Source organism: Chelonoidis abingdonii, chromosome 19 (assembly GCF_003597395.2).
Source record: "Chelonoidis abingdonii isolate Lonesome George chromosome 19, CheloAbing_2.0, whole genome shotgun sequence".
NCBI classification, from domain to species: Eukaryota; Metazoa; Chordata; order Testudines; family Testudinidae; genus Chelonoidis; species Chelonoidis abingdonii.
In genome coordinates, this window is record NC_133787.1 from 9,122,261 (window position 1) to 9,148,923 (window position 26,663).

General features: G+C 43.8%; 1 protein-coding gene across 1 annotated transcript in view; it reads right to left on the reverse strand.

Annotated features, from left to right (window-relative positions):
- NECAB2 (N-terminal EF-hand calcium binding protein 2) overlaps window positions 1-25,788 on the reverse strand; it is a 303,651-nt gene extending 277,863 nt beyond the window's left edge. The window contains exons 1-2 of the mRNA XM_032785742.2: window positions 25,481-25,788; window positions 6,201-6,225 (exon numbers count right to left, since the gene is read on the reverse strand). Coding sequence (XP_032641633.1) covers window positions 6,201-6,225; window positions 25,481-25,705 — 250 coding nt within the window. The 5' untranslated portion in view covers window positions 25,706-25,788. The remainder of the gene's footprint in view (window positions 1-6,200; window positions 6,226-25,480) is intronic.
- Window positions 25,789-26,663: the final 875 nt, after the last annotated feature.

Below are 26,663 nucleotides of genomic sequence, written 5' to 3' on the forward strand. Positions count from 1 at the left end.
GGCTACCCCTCTGATACTTGACAGGAAGTCTGTGGCAGAGTCGAGAACTGAACCCAGGGCAGCATCCAAATCGCCTACTGCGAAGAAAGTCAGATGAGATGTTCTGAACCAAGCCTTCATTTAAGGGTTAATTTCTATGCAGTCGTAGTAACTTGCTGTCACAATAGGACGAACATTTTCATTCAGGTACGTTTTCTTTGGTTAACCCAAGTGACACTTCAGTAACAGAAATCAGCTTTTTCTTGCACTGATTTAAATGTTACAGACATCCCAAGTCACAAGATGGGTACATTTTGCATATAATGTGTTTTAAGCAAACATTTTCCCCTCACCTTAGCTTCTCAGCAGTGACTCCAGATGACTCTGACTTCAGCATGCACCATGCTGTGACATTACACCAACCAGAGCTCTGGCCCCAAGCATGGGGTTGTCCTATAGTGGCTTAAATAACTAGTGTTCCTTAGATTATATTGCACATTGCCTAGCAGGCCCCAGCAGTTACTGTGGTGTGGGGAAGGTTTGTTTTTAATATTTAAATACGTAGTGCAAAAATATGCAGCTGTCACTGTCACTTTTCTGAGCCCCTGTTGGTCAGCTCCACTGGGGCTCCAGGGTAATGAGGACGTCCTAGCAGGAGGCCTGCTTGAGTCTCATAATAAATAGGAACCAGCATGGGGCAACACTAGGAACATCAGGGGAAAAACTGGTTACAGTGAAATTAATAAAAGCCCACAGTAAATGTACCGTGAGACTGCCAGCTTCCTGTGCACTTAACCTAGTGGTTAGTACCATGAGTATGTCCATTTGGAAGATTAGGCCCCAAATAATATGGTTTGTTTTCAACACAGTCCTATTACTGCTGCTACTGGCCATTCACTGATACTGGCATTTTAGCTCTCAGAGTTGGAGAGAAACAGGCCGGCAGTGAATGATAAGAGTTTAATATTACAGCCCAGTCAATAAGGAAAAAATAAATTCAAACGACTTTGCTAGTGCTTATACGTTAGTTAGGAAAGAAAGACACTGATCCAAGTAGTTTGGACAGTACGAATACAGTAATGAGACAGGGAAACACTAAACATCACAAGTTTCCCTCCATCTTAAGTTTCAACTGTGATGTTGACGGATTATTTAGAAGAAATAAGAACTCAGGGTCTGATCCTAAAATGGGTTGATCAACTCCTGTGAGAGGGTGAGTACCCTTAATTCATACTGACTTCTGTAGGAACTCGGGATGCTCAGCACATTGCAGGATTAAACCTCACAAGTCCATAATGAGAGATCTAAGAAGCCAGCACCACTTCTCCCTTACTTGACATAATCCATGTTTTCACCGCAGATGTTACAGCTGGCAAGCAGTGCACTCAAAATGGGGGCATTATTAACAGGTTTTGTTATGTTGTGTGAAATGCTGATTAGCAAAGCTGTCTCAGTGTGTACGCAGCCTCCACTCGTCAACATGTGGGATGACAAAGGCAAAGGAGACATAAAAAGGAAGGAGGCTTCTGTTTCTTCGAGCATCAGAGGAGATTTTACAGCAGCTCTTCCTTGCATGCTGACAGAAGGGATCTGAAATGGGGCTTGGGAGGGGGTAGAAGAGGAAAAGTTGGGGTGATTTGCTTCAAAATAAAAAACTTTTCTTTCCTGCATACCAGTGACAACTAGAGGGAACTGTGTACTTGATAGGCAGAAGTCTTAGTGAGATGGCTGAAGAGAAACAGGAGTTTTTAGGAGCCAGGGAGAACACACACAAAATCCTTTCATCATGTCTGTGCTCACTTTCACTGTGCACACAGGGTAACTTGTCAGACTAGCTCCATTAGCCACAAAGCAGGGCGAAGGATGGTGCTTCTGAAAGCACAGCTCCTGAATGACTATAACAATACTCCACTGCGGATTGAAAATGACATTTCAACTTTCATGAGATGTATGGTCTGTTGAATGCTTGATTCAATGTATGTTGCAGTCCCAGGCTATCTTGGAAAAATGTCATAAACCTGGCCCCATTGATCTAATTGAAACATTATGCCAAGAAATGTTTAGAATGCAATGATGCTAATAGAATCTGGTCTCATTAATGCCTGAGAAATCCACAGCAAACATGAAAGGAAGAGATATCAAGTGGGAAGGGTCTATAGCACTCTCCCTGTCAGATCCATGGTGATTAGCAATATCCATCAGTTCACTGATCAGCTGTAGCTGCCCCTCCACTTACAATGTAGAATGGCTCTTCCTTGGCATCCCAGAAAGCAAATGATCAGGAATGGATAGTTTAGACCCATAGAGTTCCACTTGCAAACCCAGCTCTCTTTGCAAAGAGATGCCATTAACCAACCATTCAGTGCCATTAACATATACCTTTCATTATATTTCTTGCATTTTTTCCTCCTCTTCAGTCAGATGGACACAACATCAAAATGCTTTTAGTTGTCCTGCCATATTGTATCAGCTTGCCCTTTTTTCCTTGCTACAAAATCGTAATGTATCAACTTGATACAGCTTGATATTTACAGGTCACTAGTTCCAATTGTATGAAGGGATAAAATATCATATGAGAGGCCTGCATAGGATTTGGGCAAAGATTTTAATCAGAGGTGGAGAGCAGCGCATTAGTGATTAGAGGACTAAGTGAATTACTCTTGCTAATGGAGACAGTAGCAGACCAAATGCCACACAAAGTAACATTAAAATACTGGACGACAAGCTCTTGCCCGTCATCAGGAACAGAGCATCGTATGATTGAGAAAAGACAAGCCTCAGGCAGGTTTCAATAACAAAAACTAAGTCAATCCAACGTGTGAAATGAAGAAAGAGGGTTTTACTCCCGGATATGAATATTTGTCCTTTAAGAACTGCAACTATTTAACTGATGTGCAGTAATCAAATCCCAACAGCATAGCACATTCTTTCTAAGTTTACTTCAATAACACCTAATGTTTTACAGCCCAAACATCGTAGAGAGTGCATAAATCAGACACATGACTGAATGGGCACTATCACCAGTTTTTGAAGCTGGCATAATGAAATCCTTCCTTCTCTGCAGACAGTTTATCAGCACAATAAAGCATAGGGATCTGAAGTCTACAGAACACAATTTCTCCAGGTTTACCACATGTAATGAGCAGCACAGAAAACATGCTGTACAACCTCATGCTCCCTCCTCTTTAACCAGAACTCCATTGATTTCTATGGAGTTATTCCTATTTAAACCAGTGTGAGATGATATTTGCATCAAAAGTTTATCCTCATGATCTTAAGCCCTAGCACCTAGAATCAGGAAACATCCAGGGTTTTGCCTCCTTTGCTGGGTTAGAGGAAAGCACCTCTATTTCCACCCTCCAGATGGTTGGCACGTTCCTTCTGAAATGCTGCAATTGCAGCGGAACAGCAAAGTTTAAAGAATGCCACCACACAGATGCTACACTCACATTCAGCAGCACAGAAATTAATCTTGGCACATCAGCCAAGAAAATGGTTTGTAAATTTCCAGAATCATTGAACTTAGTACATCTAAATCTGGGATTGTTTTGTTGGTGGAGACTAAAACAAAAGCCCCGAAGACATCACTTGGCAAAATAAGTAAGTGATTAGATCTGAAAAATTAATCATTTAAATTGACAACATCAAGGTACATATGTTAGATCAAGATTAAATGGATTTTTTAAACAGGATACCATACATTATTTCAGTAACCATTGCTCTATAATTAAATTACTTTCCATAAAGGACAGTAATCATTTTTTTTCTCTTGGAAAATTCGCCAGTGATTTTAGTGCTCCTAAGAAGAGGACGACGACATGAAACATTTGCTGTGGACAGAAATAAATGTCACCAGTCCAAATCTAGAGTAACATGATACACTTTACAAGTTGGCACAGGCATAACTGAGCTCAGAATTTGGCCTATTATCTTCAAACAGAAAGATATTGACAATTAAAAGGAAAATAGAAAAATATAAATAAATACCATGGAACTGACAGTATTCTCGTTCACAGCACCCTGTATACAAGATTTCATGAAAAAACCTTCTTTGAGAAAAGTGAATGCAAACAAGAAGTTTCTTGTGTTTTGGCAGCAGATAGGACATAATCAAAATGGAGGCGGCTTGTCTGTAATATTAGAGCAAACCAGCAAGAATGAAAGACAGAACAGAGTCAAATCACCTCTGGGGTGACTCTGCCGAAAGCAACAGTGACCGAGATTAATTTGGCCCCTTCGATGCCAGATATTATCAGGTCTTTATCCCAGTTTCTCCCCAGGCAGGATCCTGCATAGATAATAGTACTGCTCTTTACCTAGTTTGGCCTCAAGTTACTATCGACCTCACTCTTTAGTACAGGTATTTTATTTCTTTTGTTAATCCTTTCTTTATTCTCTTTTTTCAGCAAGGGGCTCTTGAATCCGAACCCAAACCCAAACCCACCCTCCCCTCTAACCCCAGAAAAATGGTTAACTTGTTCTCTCAAGGCAACAACCCCTGGTATTTGGCAGATACGTAGCGGGGTTTTAAGAGTTCTTTCTACATTAAAAAGATGCCTTTCTTCCCCAGTAGGAGCTGATCTAACTGGCTGAATGTAGAAAGCTTCCCCCCAAGCCTGTGCATCTCTCTCTGTGCCAAGGGACAGTGAAACACCGTAACTCAGCCTATGCATTTTTTTTAATTCTCCCTCAGGGCACTTTTTAAAAGAGCTCTGAGTCCTGCAGCAATAGGAATCTTCAGCTCACAGGGGTCCTACCCTATAAGGGACATGCTGAAACGCTGGTGTGACCTTTACTGCACAGATTCCAGGAGGTCAATGGTGTGTATAACCAGCTCTTCATGTTCACAGCTGTGGTTGCCACTACAGCCCTCTTTTGGGACCCATGAATCTCCCTATTAATCCTATCCCTGGATGGGGTACAATGAGTTTCCCCCAGCCTCCTAATTAATAAGAAACCCCACCTATTATGCCAATAATTCCCTCCACAAACACACCACTTGTTGGTGCGGAACCTATTCTCTCACGGTGTTGTTGGGAGAAGATTGGACACTCGATCTTGAGATTTGCAGCTAGGCACCTGAATCAAATTGCTTTGCAGAGGGCCCAGGTTTCCTGGAAATGGCCACATTCTCATCTTCCCCAAGTCTGAAAATGTCACCTCTGCAATACTGCTCTACACCTGCAACCCCAGGCCCACAAAATTCTATGCCACATCCCTAGACTGGAAAGTGACTGTAGAATAAATAGGGCAAGAACAGCAGCAGAAATAAATTGCTGTATTCAGGTAAAGTAAAATATCTCCCATCTCACCTCAGATTCTCACTGAGAAAGCAGAACAGTTATCTCTTTAGGAATCCAAAACAGATTGTCCGAGAAAGGATAATCTCTGTAATTCATTGCGTCCTGGCAATATTGGACTTCGCTACAGTTGTGTGTCTTCCCATAGGGATAAGTGCAAAATCCATTTCAACGCAACAAAATCTACATGACTCCGCAAAACTACCAAAGCCTCAACATGGACACCTTTTAGTATTTCGTGAACCTGTGACAGTGGAATTGCCAAGGAAGGGCGAAGGCCTGTCTGCGACATGACTCAGTGGGGTTTTAAGAAGAAGAGGCGCACCCTTCCCCAGGTACACACACAGGGGAATGGGCCTCTGGGCCCCAGAAGCAGGGGTGCTCTAAGGACATAGCTTTTGTTTTGCCTTATTTTGTCAGTTTGGCAGTGAAATGCGCCCTGAGGAGAGGACCTGACAAGAGATTTGGGTGGCTCTGAATTCTTCCTCTGCTGATGAGAGCACCAACCATTTTACACCACTAAACAAGCTGCTTTGCAAATAGGACAGAACCTAAGTCACAAAGATGAACAATTACAAAACAGGATCAGTCAGTTACTTTTTCTCAGGCAGTTGGTTTATGTTCGTTCAAGATGTGTGTAATTTACAGACCTCTGCTTTCAGGCATAGAGTAGATCTGAACTGCTTAAGGAACACATTCACTTGTTAAGAGTTTCAGGTTAGTGTCACATTGATTCTAAGACTATCGCAGCCATAGAATTACATGACCTTGCCTCTCAAAGCATTAACTTGTACTGCTCTCTTAAAGTCTCCCGGGTTGTAAGAGGCTTGGGAGTGAGGAGGAGTTAGATACAATTATCCACAAGAACATTCTAGGCTCATTCAAAAGAAAAGCAAAATATAGATGAATATACGGACTTACCATTTTTGTCAGCGCGTCTGAAAATCTAGAATTAAAAAAAAAGAGACATTTTTACTATTTTTTGTGATTTGTTACATTTCTTTTTTACTAAATGGTTAATCCCAAGATTATATCCAGTTCCAGACCTAAACAGTATGATCAAGATTTCTAGCCTGTCAAAGCTCATTTCTGATGGTATTTTTATTTTGTATTTTAGAGGGTATTTACTGTGAAAAACAGAAGTTATTGGCCTATTTAAATCCTGGGATGGTGGGAGGCATCCTCTAGAAAAGTGATTACTGAGGAAGGAAGTTATTGAACTGACAGTATTGGAATTTTCATTTATGCGCAGAGTAATTTACATCTTAGACAGGAGTAGAGCAACCATCTCTGTGCTTCCGGTGTTTTAAACATTCATCCAACCTTGCTCAGAGCAGGTGCTTAAGATACCAGTAGCAGCCAATTTCCAGTCTATGCTAGGGCTCATAAATTTGCTGACACTAGTTAAGCACCACTGGAGCTAACAGTATGAAATGTTTGCAAAATTCCTCTAGACTAAGGTAGACTAGGCCTTTTCATACTAATCATTGTTCTCACTGCTGAGATTGCCAACAAAAATGCATCCAAGAGTAGTGCTGATTTTGAAGTATAGATATTTATCCTCTAGAAATTAACGGAAACCACGAACTCATTCTATTAAGAACTATTAGAAGGCATCAAGCAGTGATAACTTTCAGTCACTACTATCAGGGAGAGAGGTGCCAGGCTTCATATACATACTCTATTTTGTCCTAAGCCATCCAGCCTACCACTTCAATAGTGAGGTTCAAAAGTTCAACTAATTTCCCCTTCACCTCTCCTGCTCTTCCTGTTTTTAGAAGGGACAGGAAAAAACAGTGATGAAACACAGAGAAAGACACTTCTTGTAATCTCCCCAGCCTGACCACACAGAGAGTACTGGAAATAGGCCTGTTCACGAGAGTTTACTACCTGCTTTTGCAACCCCAAAAAGGTTTAGATACCATTTGGATAGGCATACAGGCTGCATTAGAGTTTCACTGCTGCAACCCTTCTTAAAGGGAACATGCAGCAGATAGGGCTGCCCCGTAGCAGCCCCTGTGGGACCAATACTGGTACTGGAGGTGCTCTCTGCCTTAGTCTACTAGCTTTGAACACCTGTTTGGAGCATGGTGGCCCTTGCCATAAGTTTGGCATCAGTCTCTAAACAGTTAAATCAAAAAAATAAACCCAAATGTGGCTGTCCATGCCTTTAAATAAAGAGCATAAACCTAAAATTCAAGTGCTTAGCTGCAGTGCAGAGGGCAAGGCCCTAGCCTGGCCTGGCCTAGGAGCTCTGGCCGAGCACTGAGGAGTTCCTCCCCATCCCAGTGACATCTCACACTGCCCTGAGAAGAAAGCTTGCCTGCTGCTTAACTGGCCTGCTGGTTCCTGATTCGTCGGTGTCTCCGCCTGGCCCATCTAGGCCTCTGGATTACTAAGTCATGCTGGTAGCCTGACCGAGTGGGTTTTCCTTCTGTAGGGGTTGTCAGGGTGACATAGCCTTCAGAAGGGGTCAGACAAGGCCTGACAGACTGCATCACAGGGCCCTTGGAACAGTAGCTGGCTGTTAAAACTTCATCAGTTCTGCCAGTCATGGGGAGGGTGTATTGGGGACAGAGCTGGCACTGAGTTTCTGTATAAATGGACCTAGACACCAACTGATCCCTTGGAAATGGTCCCATGGGAGGGGTAAACCATACACGCAGATGGAGTGAACTGAAGAGACATCTCCACAAGGAGTATGTCTGAGAATTCCTCCACTCCAACCTCCATTTCTGTGAGTTCCCCATGAGCCCAATGAGAACAGTGAAAAACGTAAGTGTAAAATCCTACCCATCCGAGTGTTCCTATTGACTTCAGGTTTGCAGGACTGGGCCATATGTGGGCAGCCTGCCAAGGGCATGTCTATCAGGAAGTAGTTATTTGTAAACCCAATCTTTTTAAATGTAGCTAAGTGGACAACATTGCCTTGCATCTGGGTTATAGCACTCGGAGCCCCACAACAAACAAGAGAAGAATAAATCAAGCAAGCCCCATTTAATGTCCTCAGTTTGACTAGGATAGGTTCATTCATTGGGCCATTGGACACACCCCTATAAACAATACCCATTGTATGCTGCCTCTAGTATGCAATGTTTTTCCTTTCCTCTTTTCTTCTTACTCTCACACAGGATCAGCAGATGTTATCTTTGTGTTTTAAATGCTGATTACTGCACATTTTTTGTTTCCTTGCTGCATCCTTCTGTTATTGTTCTCTGGTGTCCTGAATCAAAGACACTATATAAAAGTGTAATACAGAAGCAGTACAAGCTATTTAAGGTGTTGGAGGAGACATTCTGCTCTCAAAGTGTGATGGTCCGAGGGGGAAAAATCATCAGTAGTAAGAAATGTACCTTTTTAACAATGTTTTGGGACAAGTAAAGAGCTATTTGGGAGCTCAGTTCTCATCTCACTGAAATCCTAACAAAGAAAGATTTTCCTCTAATTTATTACCCTGAGAAATGCATTATTGAGAGTATAATCTAGGGAAAAATCCCATCATAGAAGACCAGATCTCATCACATAGTAGTAGTATGGCCAAGGGCAGATTAAACACAAAATGTGACCTAGCTCAGGAGTTAACTTAAAAAAGGGTGGGAGATGCTGAATTATGGATCATCTCTTAAGATGCCACTCATGTGACAAAGTTTTAGAAAAAATGATGCACTAACATGCACTGGCAGAGTTGATAGCCCTGCTAGAAATTGGCAAGCACCAGAATTTCTAGGATCCAGATCATGGGCATGTATTAACTTTCCTCCTTTTTGTTTTTATGTTTTGCAATTTGTCACTAGAGCAGAGACTGTTAATTCATTAAAAGGCTCTAATTCCTCCTTGGTCAATGTGTGAGATTCCTGTTAGGGCCAATGGAAAAAACATACGAACACTGAGAGTCTCCTTTCACTAAACAGAGATCAAGAGTCGACAGCCAAAGCCATTAATAAAGTTGGGAGTAACATACCAGACTAAGGAACTTCTCAGTCCTTAAACCTGCAAAAGTTTCTTCTATATGGAGTTTTTACTGGTGGGCCAGCACATCATGCTGATGACTTACTTCTCATCAGAATCAGGGGAAGCTGGGGAAGACACTACCCACGATACAACTAGAATGTATTTATTCAGCAGCATCAAGCTGTGCTGCCATCATTACTGGCAAGCAAGACTTACTATATCAATTTAATTGGAGCCTCAAAAATCCACACAAAACTAGAAACCAACCGGAATTCCAAGAGAGACTGTAATTAAAGATAAAATGCTTGGTAAACAGAGACAGCAAGCAAGTCAACATATGAACATCTGGAATGCACACCAAGATCCTGATGAAGGCACAAGTAATAATGATTACTCAGCTGTGCTGCCAAGACTCCTGCTTACATGAAGGCCTGTGAAATACTCTCTGCTGCAGGAAAAGGAATGGCTTCAAAAACTCCTAAGGAACTCCACAGTGTTCTTGTTTTAGTTACCATGCTGTGAATTTTGGAGAGGATGGCAGAGTTAGAGATACAGCATCTTCTGAAAGGGATATATTTAGATTGCAGGATAATGGAGGGAAATTTTCAAGGTGATGGGATCATCTATTGACAATCAGGTCTGACTTTTTCAAACCTAGCTAGAACACTTGGACACCCAGCCTCCATGGATTTCAACAAGAAACAGATGTGCAAAATCCCTGTGCAGCTTTTAAAATCCGATCCTGGAGATTTAACTAACACTTTTGTACCAACAGGGCTAGGTTACTCTCAGTCACACATGAATGGAATTTTGTGCACTTGACAGTCCAAGGGTTTCAAAGAGCTTTACAAGCATTAATTAAGCAAGACTCCCAACTCCCGCACAAAGTAGGTATAGCCCAAATACAACAAATATCCACCCCAACTGGCCTGCCTGGAACCCCAACTGACAAAGAGATTCCGACCTACAGATTTGGTTTCAGAACCAGGACCTTAGTTTCTGGTCCCAGGTTTTCATGTTCAGCTGAGGCTCAGAGATCAGATGAGTTACCCACAGCCACACAACAAGGCTGGATTACAGACAGAAATAGAAGCCAGCAGGCCGCTTTTCTCCAACATTACGTCCTTCCCCAGCACCTCAGAGGGATCACCTCACACTCTGTATAATAAGGGAAGGAGGCAATGCAGATCCCTGGCCCCAGCACAGCCTGGGCTGCAGACTGGAGTGAAGTCTAGTGAATTAGTGCTACTGGTAAATACAAATCCATCATTAACCCTTTCCATGCTAACCTACAGGGATGCAAAACAGCAAACACGCTAGGAGCCCACAGAGGGAAGTACGTCACTTAGCCGCTTCATCAGCGGCCCCAGTCCAGAGCTTAAGTGGTGGAAAGGGTATTGCTCTGGACCTCCAAACCAGGATGTATTTCACCCTCAGTTATGGGTAACATGCCTATTTGCTGTATGATTTAGGTTTCTGAATTTAATATACATTACATGTTTACTAGTCATAGACATTAATTTAATTTGTTCAGTCTCACTACAGCTTTTCTGTGGAATTATATTCAAAACAGAGTTAAGGTTTTAGAAAATGCATTCTTTTTATAAACTAAACATAAATCCTACACTGCAAAAAATATTGATAGTACAGACCTGCTTTTCAAATGCCTCTGTAGATTCTTAACACAGCCGTTCTGATTCTTATATCATTACAAGCACATTCTTCACTATATCAGCATTGATTGCAGTAGTCACCAAGGTGGAATTGATTTAGCTGTTAAAGAGGCCCAGGCTAGAATGTTTAGGAAGATGGAGAATAGGACTGAAGGGAAATGGCTACAAAAAAGAAGGATCGGAGTGAATTAAGGCTACAGGCCTGCACATTGGGCCCCAGATCCTGGAGTCATGGGATTATATTAGAAGTTAAGATTTAATATGTTGTAACAGGAAGCTCTTTGCCCTCATGGTTAAGAAACAGTTTGACAATATGGGGATGTAGAGAGGCCTTACTGGAAATCCTGCACCCGCCCATGTCTAAAGGTCTCTCCCTCCAGCCTTGCCGGAGGAACCACTGGACCCAGGAACCAACTGAATGCAGGGGACAACTAATGAACAACAGGGTCAGGAGTGAAGGTCACAGACTCAAAACTAGGGATCCAGAAGGGGACACCCAGCAGAATGCCCACTGCCCCTCAAAGCTGCCTAGGGAGCCAGCAGACGATGCACAGAGGAACTCTGCCCAGATGCATGAGACCAGGGAGGAGCAGAAACAGGCCCCACAGTCGCAGAGCACCCCCTCATCTGGCATCCTACCTCTGGTGAAAATGGCCACTTTGGCCAGGGACAGGAGGAGGTTGATGAGGAGGTCTCGTGACTTCATGGGGCCATGGACAGAGTGTGAGGAGATAAACAGGTGTGGAGGAAAGTGCAGCCAGAACCTGAACCAGAGGTTCTGGAGGAGGCGGAATAGGGGCTGAAATCTGGTGCATTCGAGATACATGTGCTCCATATTCTCCCTCATGCTGCAAAAGGGGCGGCTGTTGGGGATGGGGGTGAACCGCACCAGGTATGCTCCCATGATCACCACTCCATGGAGGAGCCACCAACCGATATCCCTGGCAGGCTGTGGTGGAAGAGAGGCTTCCCACTAGGGTTCCTCACCCTCCACAGGTGATAGATAGATAGTCCTGCTGCTGGGATAAGCTCTGTGAGGGCCCTGCTGCCACCTCTGCCTCTCTGGGGAGAAGAGGGTACTATGGCTGCCACTTCTGCAGCTCCCAAAGGAAGAGGAGCCCTGCTGCCAAGCCTCAGGAGAGAAGGGGCCCATATGCAATTGTCCCAGTCTGTCTGGGATGGGAGGAACACCCCACCACCAAAAATATGGGCCAAGGCAAGGAGGCAGAGGTGGAGCCAAAAGAGGGTCTGTGTCATGGTGTGCATAGGCCCTCAGATTGCCTTAATTGAGCCCTGGAAAGAGACAAGGAGTATGGCTAGGCTGGGTGCTTCATTCGAGTCAACGTAGAACTGCAGGGTTGAAACACAAAATGTAAGGAGGAACTGTGACCAGCTCTTTACAGATGGTATCTGAGCCCTGCTGCCCTTGCTAATCATAGGCTGGAAAACGCAGATCAGAAGACTCAGCTCTAACCCCTTTATACAAAGCTCCCACAGTACCAAAAGTCTGAGCGTCAGTCACAGCAGCATTTTGAACTCGAACCAAATCAGAAATATTATGAAGAAAGAAGTCTGGCTCCTTTCCCTCAGATGCAGAACTGCATCCACCTCAAAATGTGATCTCTCTGGATTTGCAGCGACATTGTTTGTGCCATTTTAATTTGGCAGTGAAGTCACTTAGACTTAGTCAAGACAACTGCATTGGAGGTCACAAAGACTAGAGGAGATTAAATATTAATGGATAAATTCTGCCCTTAATACTATACACTGTGATGGGGCAAGGCCAGATGGCTACAGTAAAGTAGTAAGGAACAGGTATGTTAGCCCCAAGTTAACCAAATCCCTAGTACCATGGTAACCAAATGGTAGTTGCTCCAGGTTAATCAAGACACCTGGGGCCAATTAAGATCCTTCTAGAAGACAGTGGAGATAGTTACACTGATTGGGCCACCTGAAGCCAATCAAGGGCTGGCTGGAACCAGTTAGTCAGTGAGTTTGATGTGCGTGAGGAGCTGGGAGCAAGAGGCACAAGGAGCTGAGAGTGTACTGCTGGAGGATTGAGGAGCACAAGCATTATCGGACACCAGGAGGAAGGTCTTGTGATGAGGATAAGAAGGTGTTTGGAGGAGGCCATGGCGAAGTAGCCCAGGGAGTTGTAGCTGTCATGCAGCTGGAGGCACTATAGACAGCTGAATCCACAGGCCCTGGGCTGGAACCGGCAGTAGAGGGGCGGGCCCGGGTTCCCCCAAACCTCCCAACTCCTGATCAGAACAGGAGGAGTTGACCCAGACTGTACCGGTTCCACCAGAGGAGATCACTGAGGTGAGCAAATCCGCCAATAAGCACAGGACCCACCAAGGTAGAGGAGGAACTTTGTCACAACATGCAACCCCCATTAGCTTCATCCCACTGACTGAGGAGACGTGTGACCACTGGGAGCTCTGCACAGCACACAAGCATGGACTCAGGTGACTAGGAATGTCCTTTCCATCCTATCACCTCAGATTCTCTGATTGTCAGGCTCACCTACCATTTTCAAGAAGTAAACAGCAGATTATCCCTGAACCAAAAATAGTGTCCTTACCACCTCCAGTGCATGCTTCTCATGCATGTTTCTAAATGTATTAGGCACGCAAGCTTTTCAAAACGTCGGCCAAGTTAATCCATTATGTAAACCCACTGACTTCAGTGGAGTAACACAAGAAATAAACATGGCCAGCCAATTGTTTTGCAAGATACTAATGGGGCACTAGTCCATTTCAGCAATTAACGGAGAACAAAAGCTATTTTGTAATAAAATTAGCCTTTAAAGTAAAGACTGACAAAAAAATCACAAGAGAAACAGAACTGAAATGTTTTTGTTGTTGTTGTTAAACTAGGTGAAGCTGCTGCTTAAAACAATGTTTGGGATGACAGCTTTTTTTTTTTTTTTGAAAACACTCATTTAATTCACCTCTAAGCAGTTTAAAACAGCTACAACACTAAAGCCCTGAAAAATGAGGTCTTATAATCTAAATGTTCAATGCTGCCTAGGATGTCCTCAAAGCTCTTGGATGCAAATCTGCAACTCTGGAGGCTGTTTAATTGTGGTTTTCTTGGCAATTTCACTCATTTCCCACAATCACTTCCTTAAGTCAAAGAATTGTTATATTTCATGTAAGGTTTATTATTATTCCTGCAGCAGGTTAATATGATGGGTTTAAAAAAAAAAAACACACATGATTCAATGGCAGTTTTCATTTCCTGTGCTGCTAGTAGAAGGATTAGCGAGGTGTGATGAAGCCTGCTGAAGGAGGAGACTCTAGGGGAGAGGGCAAAGGAAAATAAAAATGTTCAGTTATATAAGGAAGTCTGATCAATAGTTGTAGTATCATGTGTGTAGGGGAATTTAGGAATACAGACAAGGCCTTTCCCAGGCTCTCCTACAAAATGAGTCCTGACTCCCCATCAGATCCATGGAGACTGGCACCGGGAGGTTTCTGTTCTTGCATCAGGTGTGTCAAAGTAAATCTTCTCTTCACTCCCCCACTCTGACCACCGTTAGTAAATGCCTGTCTCATGACTGCAGGGAGAGCTGATGCTCCTTCCATTATTAATACAAAAAGTAACACAATCTAAGTACCTGCAGCCACACTGCTTTGGGTTATGTGACCATCAGCAGCTCTCATGAGTTAAGCATGGGGGGTTGACATGATCAGTGTTCACAGGGGTAACCAACATCAACTCCCACAGAAGAGAAAGAGGTGGCGATTCAGTGCACAGCACACTTTCCTTCGGGCGCTGAAGTATTGTCCCACCTGGCAATAGGGGCTCTGATCTGTGGAGATGCTGTTTTCCAGATAAAACTACTAAGCGTGCTTCCCCATGGAAGTAGACAGACACTAGCTCAAGCAGAGCTAGCACAGTAAAAATAGCAGTGAAGCCAGGGGTAGCATGAGTGGCACTACAGGCTAGTCACTCGAGTACAAAGGACTCCCTAGGTATGTACTCAGACTGCTAGCCTCAGCCGCCACCTCTGACTACACTGCTATTTGCAGCATGCTAGCTCCAGAGGTAGCAGATCTATCTACTTGCATGGAGAAGCATGCTTCCAGCTGCAGTATAGACAGACCCTAAGTCATTGCAGATCTTATCCTACTGAAGCTCCTACTTTTCACAAGCCTTTGGGTTGCAAACCAAGGTGTCCTGGCCAAGTTCTTATTTCGGTATTTATTCCATGCTTATTTATATTCCTCTTGCAGTTTCACCTGGTTATGAGACAATCCTGGAGCATAAAATAGACACCTTTCCCGCAGAATGGAAGTGTTTTCTCTACAGGAACTCACTGCTAATCAATGGAATTCATGCACTAGGGCAGGACATCCTGTGAAGGAAGGGTAGAATTTTAAGGCTTTAAGAGGTGGGCAGAAGCTACATTTCAGAAATAGGTAATAAGACCTTCATATGTATGTGATCACTGCTGGACTCAGGGGAGACCTCAAAAGGTGGATGGTATGCCATGATTTGGAGCCAGCCACAGGCAATTTTGGCCTTTGGTGCAACTAAAGGCAGGCTCAGGGCTGCTCTAAGTTCCATTTGGATGTTGATGGCTTCTGGGAGCCGAGGATAGCCATGCCACTATGAACCCCTGTCAAGGGTACCTTCAGAAAGCTAATTAAGCCAGAGTAGCACAAAGAGGTTTAGTAGGGTCAGGAATCTGGCCTCTAGTCTCTTCAATCAATTGCTCACTTCTCAAAGGAATTCTTATGCTCTTTTGCACTTCATTTGTTTTTCTACATTAATACAGTTACAGACACTTTCCACCCACCAGGGCCTTTAAAAAATCTTTCTTGCTCCCGCTGCAATCAGTTCTGGTTGTCTTCTTAGCAATATAAGTACCTATGAACTCTGTCTCCTTCATACTTGTTGAAGTATTGGGTGGGTGTGCATCTTACAGGATAAGCATCAAGAAGTGCTATTAGTGGAGAAAGTTATGGTGCTAACGTGGCACAGCTAAATCAAAGGAACGAGCATCTGCTGAAGGGATGTTAATATCTGGATTACACAGGATGCTATCCTCCTCTTTTCTTTCTTTGGAGAGGAGGAAGGGAGGCAACCTATGCCTTCAGATGGATCTAAGTAACGCTTCAAAAGGTACAATTGAATAACAGCTGGACAGGAGTAAAGGTTTCAAGAGGCCATTTCCACACAAAGATTTGTTGGATGGAATATTCCCATAGATATCTATGGTTCAATAGTATCTCTACTTCAGCTCCAAACTCACTGACTTGCAGGGTGTAAAATGCTAGCTTTCCATGGCAATATTTTACCAAAGCAGGTGATGTGCTGGAGAAAAGAATCATTTATTCTTCACCCTTCCTATTGATTTTCAAAGGGAGCTCTCACCACATGTGGCGAGATCATGCTTTGGAAGCCTTAGTGAATTTCAGGCAGGATACAGAGGAGTCAAATCTCTGTATTGTTCTATGGAGCACTCTTATTTCTTCTTTAATATTTTAGTACTGGTGAAAGGTCTGGTGGTCTTTTATTACTGCACAGAACAGATGCAGTACAGACTTCGGTGCGAGCGAGCTCTCCTGCCCACATCCCAGTACACATACAGTACAGTGTTCCAGCCTGGAACTTCTACTCTCACCTTGCAGGTCCCTTTAGCTCTTGACCTCTGCCGAGAAAGCCAACCTGAAAGCCAACACAAATGTGATGCAGAAAGATGTAAGCCAGGAACTAGACAGAGATCAACAACTCATTTCTACAGGGCATGACTGGCCCTGCAGTTGAACAATACTTAAATATTGTGACAAAGTTCCTCCTCTACCTTGGTGGGTCCTGCACTTATTGGCAGTGTTGCTCACCTCAGTGATCTTCCCCACAGTCTGGATCAACTCTTCCTGTGTTTGATCAGGAGTTGGGAGGTTTGGGGGGAACCCAGGCCCGACCTCTACTCCAGATTCCAGCCCAGGGCCCTGTGGATTGCAGCTGTCTATAGTGCCTCTTGTAACAGTCACATGAGAGCTACAACTCCCTGGGCTACTTCCCATGGCCTCCTCCAAACACCTTCTTTATCCTCACCACAAGGACCTTCCTCCTGGTGTCTGATAACGCTTGTACTCCTTAGTCCTCCAGCAGCACACACTCTCACTCTCAGCTCCTTGTGCCTTCTTGCTCCCAGCTCCTCACACACACTTCCTCTCCTCTGGCTTCCTCCTCCACCTGACTGGAGTGAGCTCCTTTTTAAACCCAGGTGCCCTGATTAGCCTGCCTTGATTGGCTGCAGGTGATCTAATCAGCCTGTCTGCCTTAAATTGGTTCTAGGCAGGTTCCTGATTACTCTAGTGCAGCCCCTGCTCTGGTCACTTAGGCAGAACAGAAAGCTCATTCCATCCAGTGACCAGTATAATTTGCCCCTCTACCAGACTCATGTTTAAGGGTTTTTGGGCCGATGGGATTTCCCCTGCGACTGCGGGGCCTATTTCTGCTTTCCTCCTGTCCATTCATGTATCTGGGCAGAGTGGCAGAGTTCCTCTGGGCGGCGTCCACTAGCTCCCTTGACGCCTTTGAGGAGCAGTGGGCGTTGTCTGGGGTTCTCTGCTCGGTGTCCCCATTGGGTTCCCTTCGTTTAGCCCTATGACCTCACTCCCGCTCCTGTTTTTTTCATTAGTTGTCCAACGGAATTGCTTGGTGTCCTAGACCTGTGGATCCTCCGCTTAGGCTGGGGGGCAGCCCTTTAGAAGTGGGTGGGCTTTGCCCGCCCACCCCTTGGATACCAATAGGACCAGACTCATGTACTCCACTGGTCTAGGTCTGTCACAATATGTATATCATGCCCAGTCTTTAGCTAATCTCAGCACCCCATCAAAGTCCTATTAACACTTCAGAGGTCAGGGCATTCTGAGATACTGGAAAGCTTTTGGATTTTAAGAGTGGAGATTGAGGAGAAGGGTCATTTCCAGTCCTCCATTTTTTCATCCTGAGAGAGAAATGAGCAGAGTTACAGGGGTGAAAGGGAGAGGAGGAGAGAAAAAATGAGTACATTAAAAACAGAAGAAGGGAACAGAGTAAGAAGAAAATATTGGAAATGTGATTGTTTTACTAGCTAGAGCTAGAATAGAGACTAAGGGAGAGAGAATTACAAAAAATGTTGGTTCTTTGTTCTACATTTGGGAAGTCACTGCTAGATACAAGCCAAATTCCTCCCGAAGTTATATGCATGCAGCTTCATTTAAGTCAATAAAAGGAGTTGTGGAGGTGTCATCTAGGGTAGAATCTGGCCACAGAGCAGATTATTAAAGATCTGAGAAATATGGAAGGAGAATGAAGAGCAACAAGCCCTAATCAGAAGTGTTAGAGAATGGAGAGGAGAGTGTTCCACTAGTCAATGCATCTCATGGGCCAGATCTTCAAAAGGGCTCGGCATATTGGATGCTGAGCTTTTCTGAAACCCTGGTTGAGGCCTTTCAAAAGATGGACATTTAATGGGATGCCAAGTGATAGATGGGTGCTTATAAAAATCTGACCCCATGTATTTAAACCACACGGGACTCACCTGCCTACAGTTTAATATTGATTATCACCTTCTGCTACTGCTATCTATGAATTAAGCTATGATATTAATATGATTTATTCAAAGATAGCTTTGTTTCAGTGCTAATTTCAGCCACTACTCTTGCGCTTTTAATTAAAAAGCGGGGCACCAGGAAGTGATTGATACCAATGGTCTGCAAATAGATTTCTGCGTGCTGACCAGATGGAGTTATAAATGATTCTCTCTAGATATGTCTACTGCTCTCATCCCCAGGGTTTCTTGCAATTTACATTTTACACAGTATGTGTATATACACCTACACACACAAATTATATGATTTGGTACAATTCCTTTGCACTATTTCCCTCGGCCTTTACAGTTTAATGCTGTTACCACTCTTGCAATTTTATTAACAGTCTCACAATATTTGGTGTTTGTGGGGTTTGGGTTTTTTTAAAAAACACCCCCGTGCCTGATTATATGAGAATTCCAGATAAAACATTTTAATCCTCATCATCTCTAAATAACTCAGAAGGCAAATCAAAATAACTCAACATATATTATTTTTAAAATCTCGTGATCTTTAAGGAAGTCTCATTAATTTGGTTGGTCTGATTCATGATTTTTGAATGTTTGACTCTAGCAGTACTGGATTAACTACTGATAGCCAGCATGAATGCTACAGTATAGTCTTAATTTAATTACCACTCCAGCTGGGAAATAAGACGACCAATTTAATAAACTATGTGATCAAATGTCATAAATAATTGAACCATAGGGCAGGAAAGCTGTGTGCAAATTGGTGTCTGTTAACGAGGAGTGCTCCCCAATCAGACTGCTCAGAGATCAGTGAGTATTATGGGCTGCAACTAGGGCACATTAAACAAAATTAACAACTCCAGGTATGCCACATGCTGCTGTAATGCACCAGCATGCAAACGGGTGCAATGTTACATAGTCGAGTTTCAAAATGTGGGAATGCATTGAGATCCATGCTGATGACAACTATTTAGATACAGATCCCTGTCTGATCCCAGCACATTAGGCTGATTTTGCTGATATGGCAGCAAATTAGTTTTAAATACTGTGACAAAGTTCCTCCTCTACCTTGGTGGGTCCTGCACTTATTGGCAGAGTTGCTCACCTCAGTGATCTTCCCCACAGTCTGGGTCAACTTGTCCTGTGTCTGATTAGGAGTTGAGAGGTTTGGGGGGAACCCGGACCCGCCCTCTACTCCGGGTTCCAGCCCAGGGCCCTGTGGTTTGCAGCTGTCTATAGTGCCTCCTGTAACAGCTGCATGACAGCTACAACTCCCTGGGCTACTTCCCCATGGCCTCCTCCAAACACCTTCTTTATCTTCAAACACCTTTTCTTGTTAACATCACCACAGGAACCTTCCCTCCTGTGTGTCCTGAATTAACGCTTTGTACTCCTTTTAATGTCCTCCCAGCAGCCAAGCACCTCTCTCACTCTCAGCTCCTTGGTGAACCTCTTGCCCTCCCAGCTTCTGCTACATGCAAACTCTCTCCCCTCTTGGCTCCCCCCTCCCTGAAAAACCGGAAGTTGGAAGCTTTCCCTTTTTTAAAACCCAGGGTGCCCTGAAATTTACCCCCAGGTGCCCTGATTAGCCTGCCTTGATTGGCTGCAGGTGTTCTAATCAGCCTGTCTGCCTTAATTGGTTCTTGCAGGTTCCTGATTACTCTAGTGCAACCCCTGCTCTGGTCACTCAGGGAACAGAAAACTACTTAGCCAGTGACCAGTATATTAGCCCCCTACCAGACTCCTGTACCTCACTGGCCTGGGTCTGTCACAATACTGAATGATGCTATCCATGTATCTTAGTGCAAGAAATCAGCACAGCATAACCTACCATTGCTCTTTCCTAGCATATATCAATCACTATTTTAAAGCCCCATTTATGCTGGGAAGTGCCCAGTGTTTAAAGATAGTCTCCATTCATTTATTAATAGGGTGCAGAAAAGCTAGTCTGTAATTTTACGTGATATATTTTAACACCGGGAATACCAGAATCTTAAACTGCACCTTTAAACACTATTTATCATCTATTTTACTCACCCAAAAGAATGTACATGAGCCTGTTTGCAAACCAGTCAAAGACACAGAAAAATATTGCAAGGAAAATTTGGACTCAAACTAGTTTATCTCCCTAAATTATGTTTCTCTTGTCACCGACCACGAGATCTCACCCATTCTGCCTTTGCCATTTTATTCTTCCTTGACCCTCAAGGTCCCATGAAGAGCCACTATTCCATTGAAGATGAGCACTTTTTTAAGAACCCATCAATGTTTTTCATTAATCACACCGAAGGATCATTATCTGTTACTTACCAGTCCCCACCTCTTCCCTTCCCTATCTACCCCATTGTCTTTACAGAACTCCTGCCACTCTGGCACAGCAAAGAGGCCATTAGTAGGTAACAAACCAGTTAACAAGGATAGCTACGTAGGGACTTTCACTAAAGATAACAAAACATATCAGCTTCCAAACTGGTATTATATAATTTATCATATTCTAGGCAGGGGCTTTTCTTAAGTCAGTGTCCAGTGATTGTGTACAGTAAAAAGTTAAATATGTAGGTTCATTCAAAAAGTCATGCAGAAAAACCTAAAATCCCAACACTGTGCTGTGTGACAGGTATTTTGCACATGCATTTTTGATCCTGCTGTCTGTACAGTGCCTCTTTCTTAAATGCCTAGATAGTTGTTATGAACCTGAATAAAAGGTATCAGGGATGCATAACTCAAAGGAAATTTAGAGCAGGAGAAAGAATAAAGAATGGAAATAAGTAACATGGATTATTTGTAAGTTTCAGAACAGTCATCTGAGCTGAGTGACTAATTCATAATCAATGATTTAAACAAATTTAACCTTCTTCTGAGTGTTAAGCTGCCTGTGAACGAGTTGTGATTTGCTTAGATTTGGTATTCAAATATATTTGATTAAATTTTTCACAGATCACTTATTCTATAGCTTTCTCTCCAGAATTCAAACTGCTTAGTTGTGACTAGTCAAATAAGTCACATGGTATATTTTATTCCCTGAATGGATTAATGGAACTCGTTCAGGTTTCTGGTGCTGATGCTCATGGAAAGAGAACAAGTTTCTTCCATGAGAATTTGAGAGTGTGATCTTAAATTTGCTTTTAGCAAATATTCTTGAGTAAAAGTTCATGGAAAGCAATGACATAAAGGGCCCATGAACACAGTTGGCAACTTTCACATGGTAAATAAGCACCCTAACTTTCACAGTAAGCCTAAAATCAAACAAATCCCATTTCAAAACAAGGCCAAAACAAGCCAGCCCCTGAGAACCTCAACACTATGTGACTAAATCCCCCCAGAGTGCAGTTTGGGACTGTGGTGGGTCTGCTGTGCACCCCCGACTCTCTCTCCCCCTTGCCCCTGCTTGCTGACACTTACCCCTGCTTGCTGGGAGCCGATTAAAAAAAAAAAGGCAACAAGCTACAAGTCAAAAACTAGCCAACACGCAACTCATAAGCCAATTAAGCCAAAAACAAGCCCACATTTCTGCGGTTTTTTTCATGGGTTTGGCATGCCTACCCATGAACTGCTGAGAGGAAGGATGGTCTTGTGATTAGGGCGTTGGAAAAGGACTGTGGAGCCCTAAATTGCATTCCTAGCTCTGCCACAGACTTTTTGGACAAGTCTTTCACTGTGCCTTAAGTTCCAGATATGTAAAATGGCGATAATACTTCCTTTCTCCCACTATTCTATCTTATCTAGATTGTAAGCTCTTTGGAGTGGTCACTGTCTCAGCAGGTGTTTATAAAGAGCCTAAAACAGCAGAGTCACAATCTCAGTTAAAGCTCTTGCTGTAGTTATAAAGAATGAAGGTAAAGCAAACTTTTAAAGAACCACAATGTTTTCAAATTATTTTTGCAGCATTCATCCAATTCTACTTTCAACCCATAAGAGATAATGCAAAAAAAGATCTTTAACAATCTACTGGAAAGCAAAGGAATGATTCAGATACAGATGAATGTGCTGTGCATTATAGTTTGTTTTGTTTCCCCGGGGCTACATAATTTTACAAGTTTATACTTCATGTTTTCTCATATCAATCTCTCCTTTTCCCATTTTCAAAAAAATTCTAGCATGTTGAATCGAGCTTAACATTAATATGACTGTTTTTAACTAAAACAATATCTTCCACCTAGTGAGCATCTTGTCAGGCCAAAATATTTTTTGCACAGCTGTGTCATCTACAGATGCCACTGTCTGAGCAAATATGTAATTATAACTGTTTGCACTATATTTGCTTCAGGAGTTGCCTGTGCTAGGGTTTGTTCCCCCCTTTTCCCTCCCCAACTCTGTTCTCTTTTAATTCCATCTAAATGCAAAGGATTTACTAAAACTGTAATTATTATGACGTATTAAACACACATTCCCTAACAATATTGACATAAAAGTTCCAAATCACTTGCATGCCCTAAAGACAGCTCAATGCAAACTATTACATAGCAGTCCTTGGGTATTTTTTTCACTACTCTTCAGAGGGTTCTATATTTTTGGTGAAGATACAATCAAGAAAAGTTGCACAATTTGTACAGGTGCAAACTGATAAAATAGGACTGAGTAAACATCAGATGTAAAAACTGTTAAATTACCGAAGTTTTCTCATTAGACTTTTATGACTAAAAACAGACTATTGTAATCATAAGAATAGCGAGAAGAAAATTTGACAAAGCCCAATTACGTTTCACAAGCATGCCACACATAATGAGAGCATGTCCTAGCATCTCAAGAAAAGAACACAGCAAAAGATATTCTGTTTAATCATCTTCATTTTACAAAGCAATCCAGCATTCATGCCTGACACACACAGTCTCTCCCAGGTATGGTACAGGCTGGCTATGTTCCTCCCAAGTTATTCAGTTAGTTACCAAGTGAAATTATCTCTCTTGACTGAAATTCACATGCCAGAGCCTTGCGAGATCAATGAATTCATAGTTATTTTATTCTGGGACTATTTTTACTTTTAGTTAATTTTGTAAGAATTTTAAATATGCTCAACTAATTTCTTGCACAGTTGAGAGAAGAAATCTACCTCAAAGGTTGGAATGAACTCATTCTATGTGTCTCTTACTCTTGTAAAGGGTTTAATTACATTAATACGCCCCACACTTTTCTTTCACACTTAAAGTGTCTCAAATACAGATTTCATTTAGATTTAAACATCCAGTTTAATGTACCTTAAATGCCAAATGACCAATCTCATTTGAGGCTTAATATTAAAAAAATATTCACTTTACAGCAGTGGCTCTCAGCCTTTTCAGACTACTGTACCCCTTTCAGGAGTCTGATTTGTCTTGCGTACCATCAAGTTTCATCTCACTTCAAAACTTTTGCTTACAAAATCTGACAAACAAACAAAAAAAGTGCCACAGCACACTATCAAGCAATTTTTCAGTACTTCTCATTTGTACCATATAATTATAAAATAAATCAATTGGAATATAAGTATTGAACTTACATTTAAATGTACAGTATATAGAGCAATATAAACCAATCATATGAAATTTTAGTTTGTACTGACTTCACTAGTGCTTTTTATGTAGTCTGTTGTAAAACTAGACAACTATCTAGATGAGTTGATGTACCCCCTGGAAAACCTCTGTGTATCCCCAGGGGTACATGTACCCTGGTTGAGAACCACTGCTTTACAGTTTCACCTTAGGAAATGTGCCAGAAATAACACTATATACTGCGTTTTATTTTTTATTTAACCTAAGTACATATTGGATGTTACTAGCTATTGAGTAATTATCACAGAATACCTATCATTCACTTGTAAATTAAATACAGTAAGAGATATCCCATTTCCCATAATCAAAGTGGAATTGCATCACACCACTAACTCAGCATGCCAAGCCAGGTTTACGAACACTAACTATTCTTAAATTTCAGTGTTGTTAAAGTGCCATTTGCTTTCTATTGACTGAAACCTAGCCAACTGCATTGATCAAATGCATTTAGAAAACAGCGGGTTTTGAAGTGCAAACAAACCCATTTAATCTAATCTCAAACGGCAGAGCAGATGTTCGCCTTAAAATATTCATCTAAATGGACGGTCCATATAGAGATTTTGCCCTTTCTGGCTCCCATCTCTCCCAGCAATATTGATCCACACAAACACCCCGGATACTGTTCAAGCTCAGGAGACAGTAGCATGTGCATTTAAAAGGAAAAGCAGCGATTGTACCAGCAAGAGAAGATTGGGGGTTGGAGGGACACTGCTACCACATAATGGAGCATTAGGAGGTTCTTCCAAATGAACCTGTGCTGGCTTGGGCACCGAATACTCTTATTGACACAGTGCCCAGGGGAGGTTCAGCTTCTCCCTTTAGGCGCTGCCAGTGGCCCGGAGAAGCAGCTCAGCAGAAACTCCTCACATGAAACTGACAGCAGGGACTGGAGCTCTGAGGAGCGGCGTTAAGACCCGGGTCCCTGCTGCCCAAAGCACTCCCATGGCCGCTTCTAGGGACCACTGCGCTCCCTTTTGAGGTGCAGATCCCCTGCGATGCGAGACCTACCCACATCGCCCCGCAGGTTGCGCATTTGAAACCTGAACTCTCCTGGGTGCTGAAAGCCGCCCAGACCGGGGGCCCCCTCTCGTCCAAGTTAAAGTGCCGCTGTGTTAGGCTGCACGGCCAGAGCAAGCGCTTCCCCTGCCCTCCCCCGTCCGCATCTGCTCTTTGCCAGGCTGCAAACCCTCCCGACCCCGCCGCTACCCGGGAGCGTCCCGGCCGCCCGCCCGCCCGGCTCCGGAGCATGGCCTGGTGCGGTGCCAGAGACGGGGCATGAGGAGGCAGCCGGGCCATGCAAAAGGGGGGTGAGGGCGCCACTCGCAGCGCCCTCACTTTGGGGGCGCTTTGCACCAGTCCAGGCTCCCCCTTTAAAGTCCAGGGGCCGGGAGAGACCCGCACACGCCGCTCCCGCAGCACCCAGGAGCCCTACCACCGCCCAGTCCCCCAGCGCGGCCCTAGCCCCGCGAGCCGGGGCTTCGAACTCACATCCAGGATCACCGAGGTGCCTTTCCGCTGCCCCGGGGGCAAGAAGCCCTGGCCGGCGGCCGCCTGCCCCTCCTGCAGGAGCTCCCTGTCCGAGAGGATGCTCTTGTCGCTCATCTTGGTGACTATCCAGCGGAGCAGCCCGTCCAGTCCCCTGATCTGCGGCTGCTGTTTGTGGAGGATCTTGTGGACGCTGTCCCTGCAGTAGCGCGCTGCCTGCTCACACATCTTTCACACAGTCTTCATGCTGGAGCCGGGGGTATTCCCTCCCACACAGGCTGCATCACCCCTGACAGCACTCGCTGGCACCGCTGCAAACCCCACCCTGAACACTCACAGGAGCGGAGCAGCCAGGGGCGGATCCAAGGGGCCACATGGTGTGGGGGGAAGATAGGGGAAAGCTGCCTTGTGCTAAATAAGCGCTGCAGCCCTCTGCTCACAGCCCCACAGCTCCTACTAAACCCCATTCAGTTAGAACCCAGCTTCAATCACTACCCCCCACTCCTCTTCCACAACCAGAGTTAGAACCCAGGAGTCCGGGCTCCCAACTCCACTCACTGTCCGCCCCCCCACTCCTCTTCCACAACCAGGGTTGGAACCCACCGATCCTGACTCATGTCACGGGGGACCAAATCTGAACGAACGGTGGTATGACCTGGCACACAGGATCACAATGCCACTCACTTTTGACCCATTTTGGTTGCTTGGCTCTGCTGATGAAGCTAGAACCTCTCTCAGGCACAAGCTGCTGGAAAGGGCTCTACTTGGTCTCCATCTGTCAAGGCTGACTCCCCACTCTGGCACTTCCAGTGCAGAAGGTGAGGGCCCACAAGGATTCTAAAAATTAATACTTGCCACTTCAGGCTTGCATTAAATTCCCCAGGTGATAGCTTTTTTCTGACCTTGGCTTGGTAAATGCTGCCATCACCCAAATGCAAAACCCCCTTTTCTTTTTTTTGAACCAGGGAAGGTGCACTTGAATATTCCTTCCTGTGGGGTACCCACACAAGCCCTTTCACACACAACCCCCACCGGGAAAGAGCTGAGAAATAAAACAAAAAGTAAGTAGCTGTTGCCACCAGCTAAACAAACAACTTATGCACAAACCTCTTGGAATGCCAAAAATCCAACAACAGACACAAAGGGGAAGTATTTTCCCCCATTTTAAAAAGTTCTAGCCTTCCCA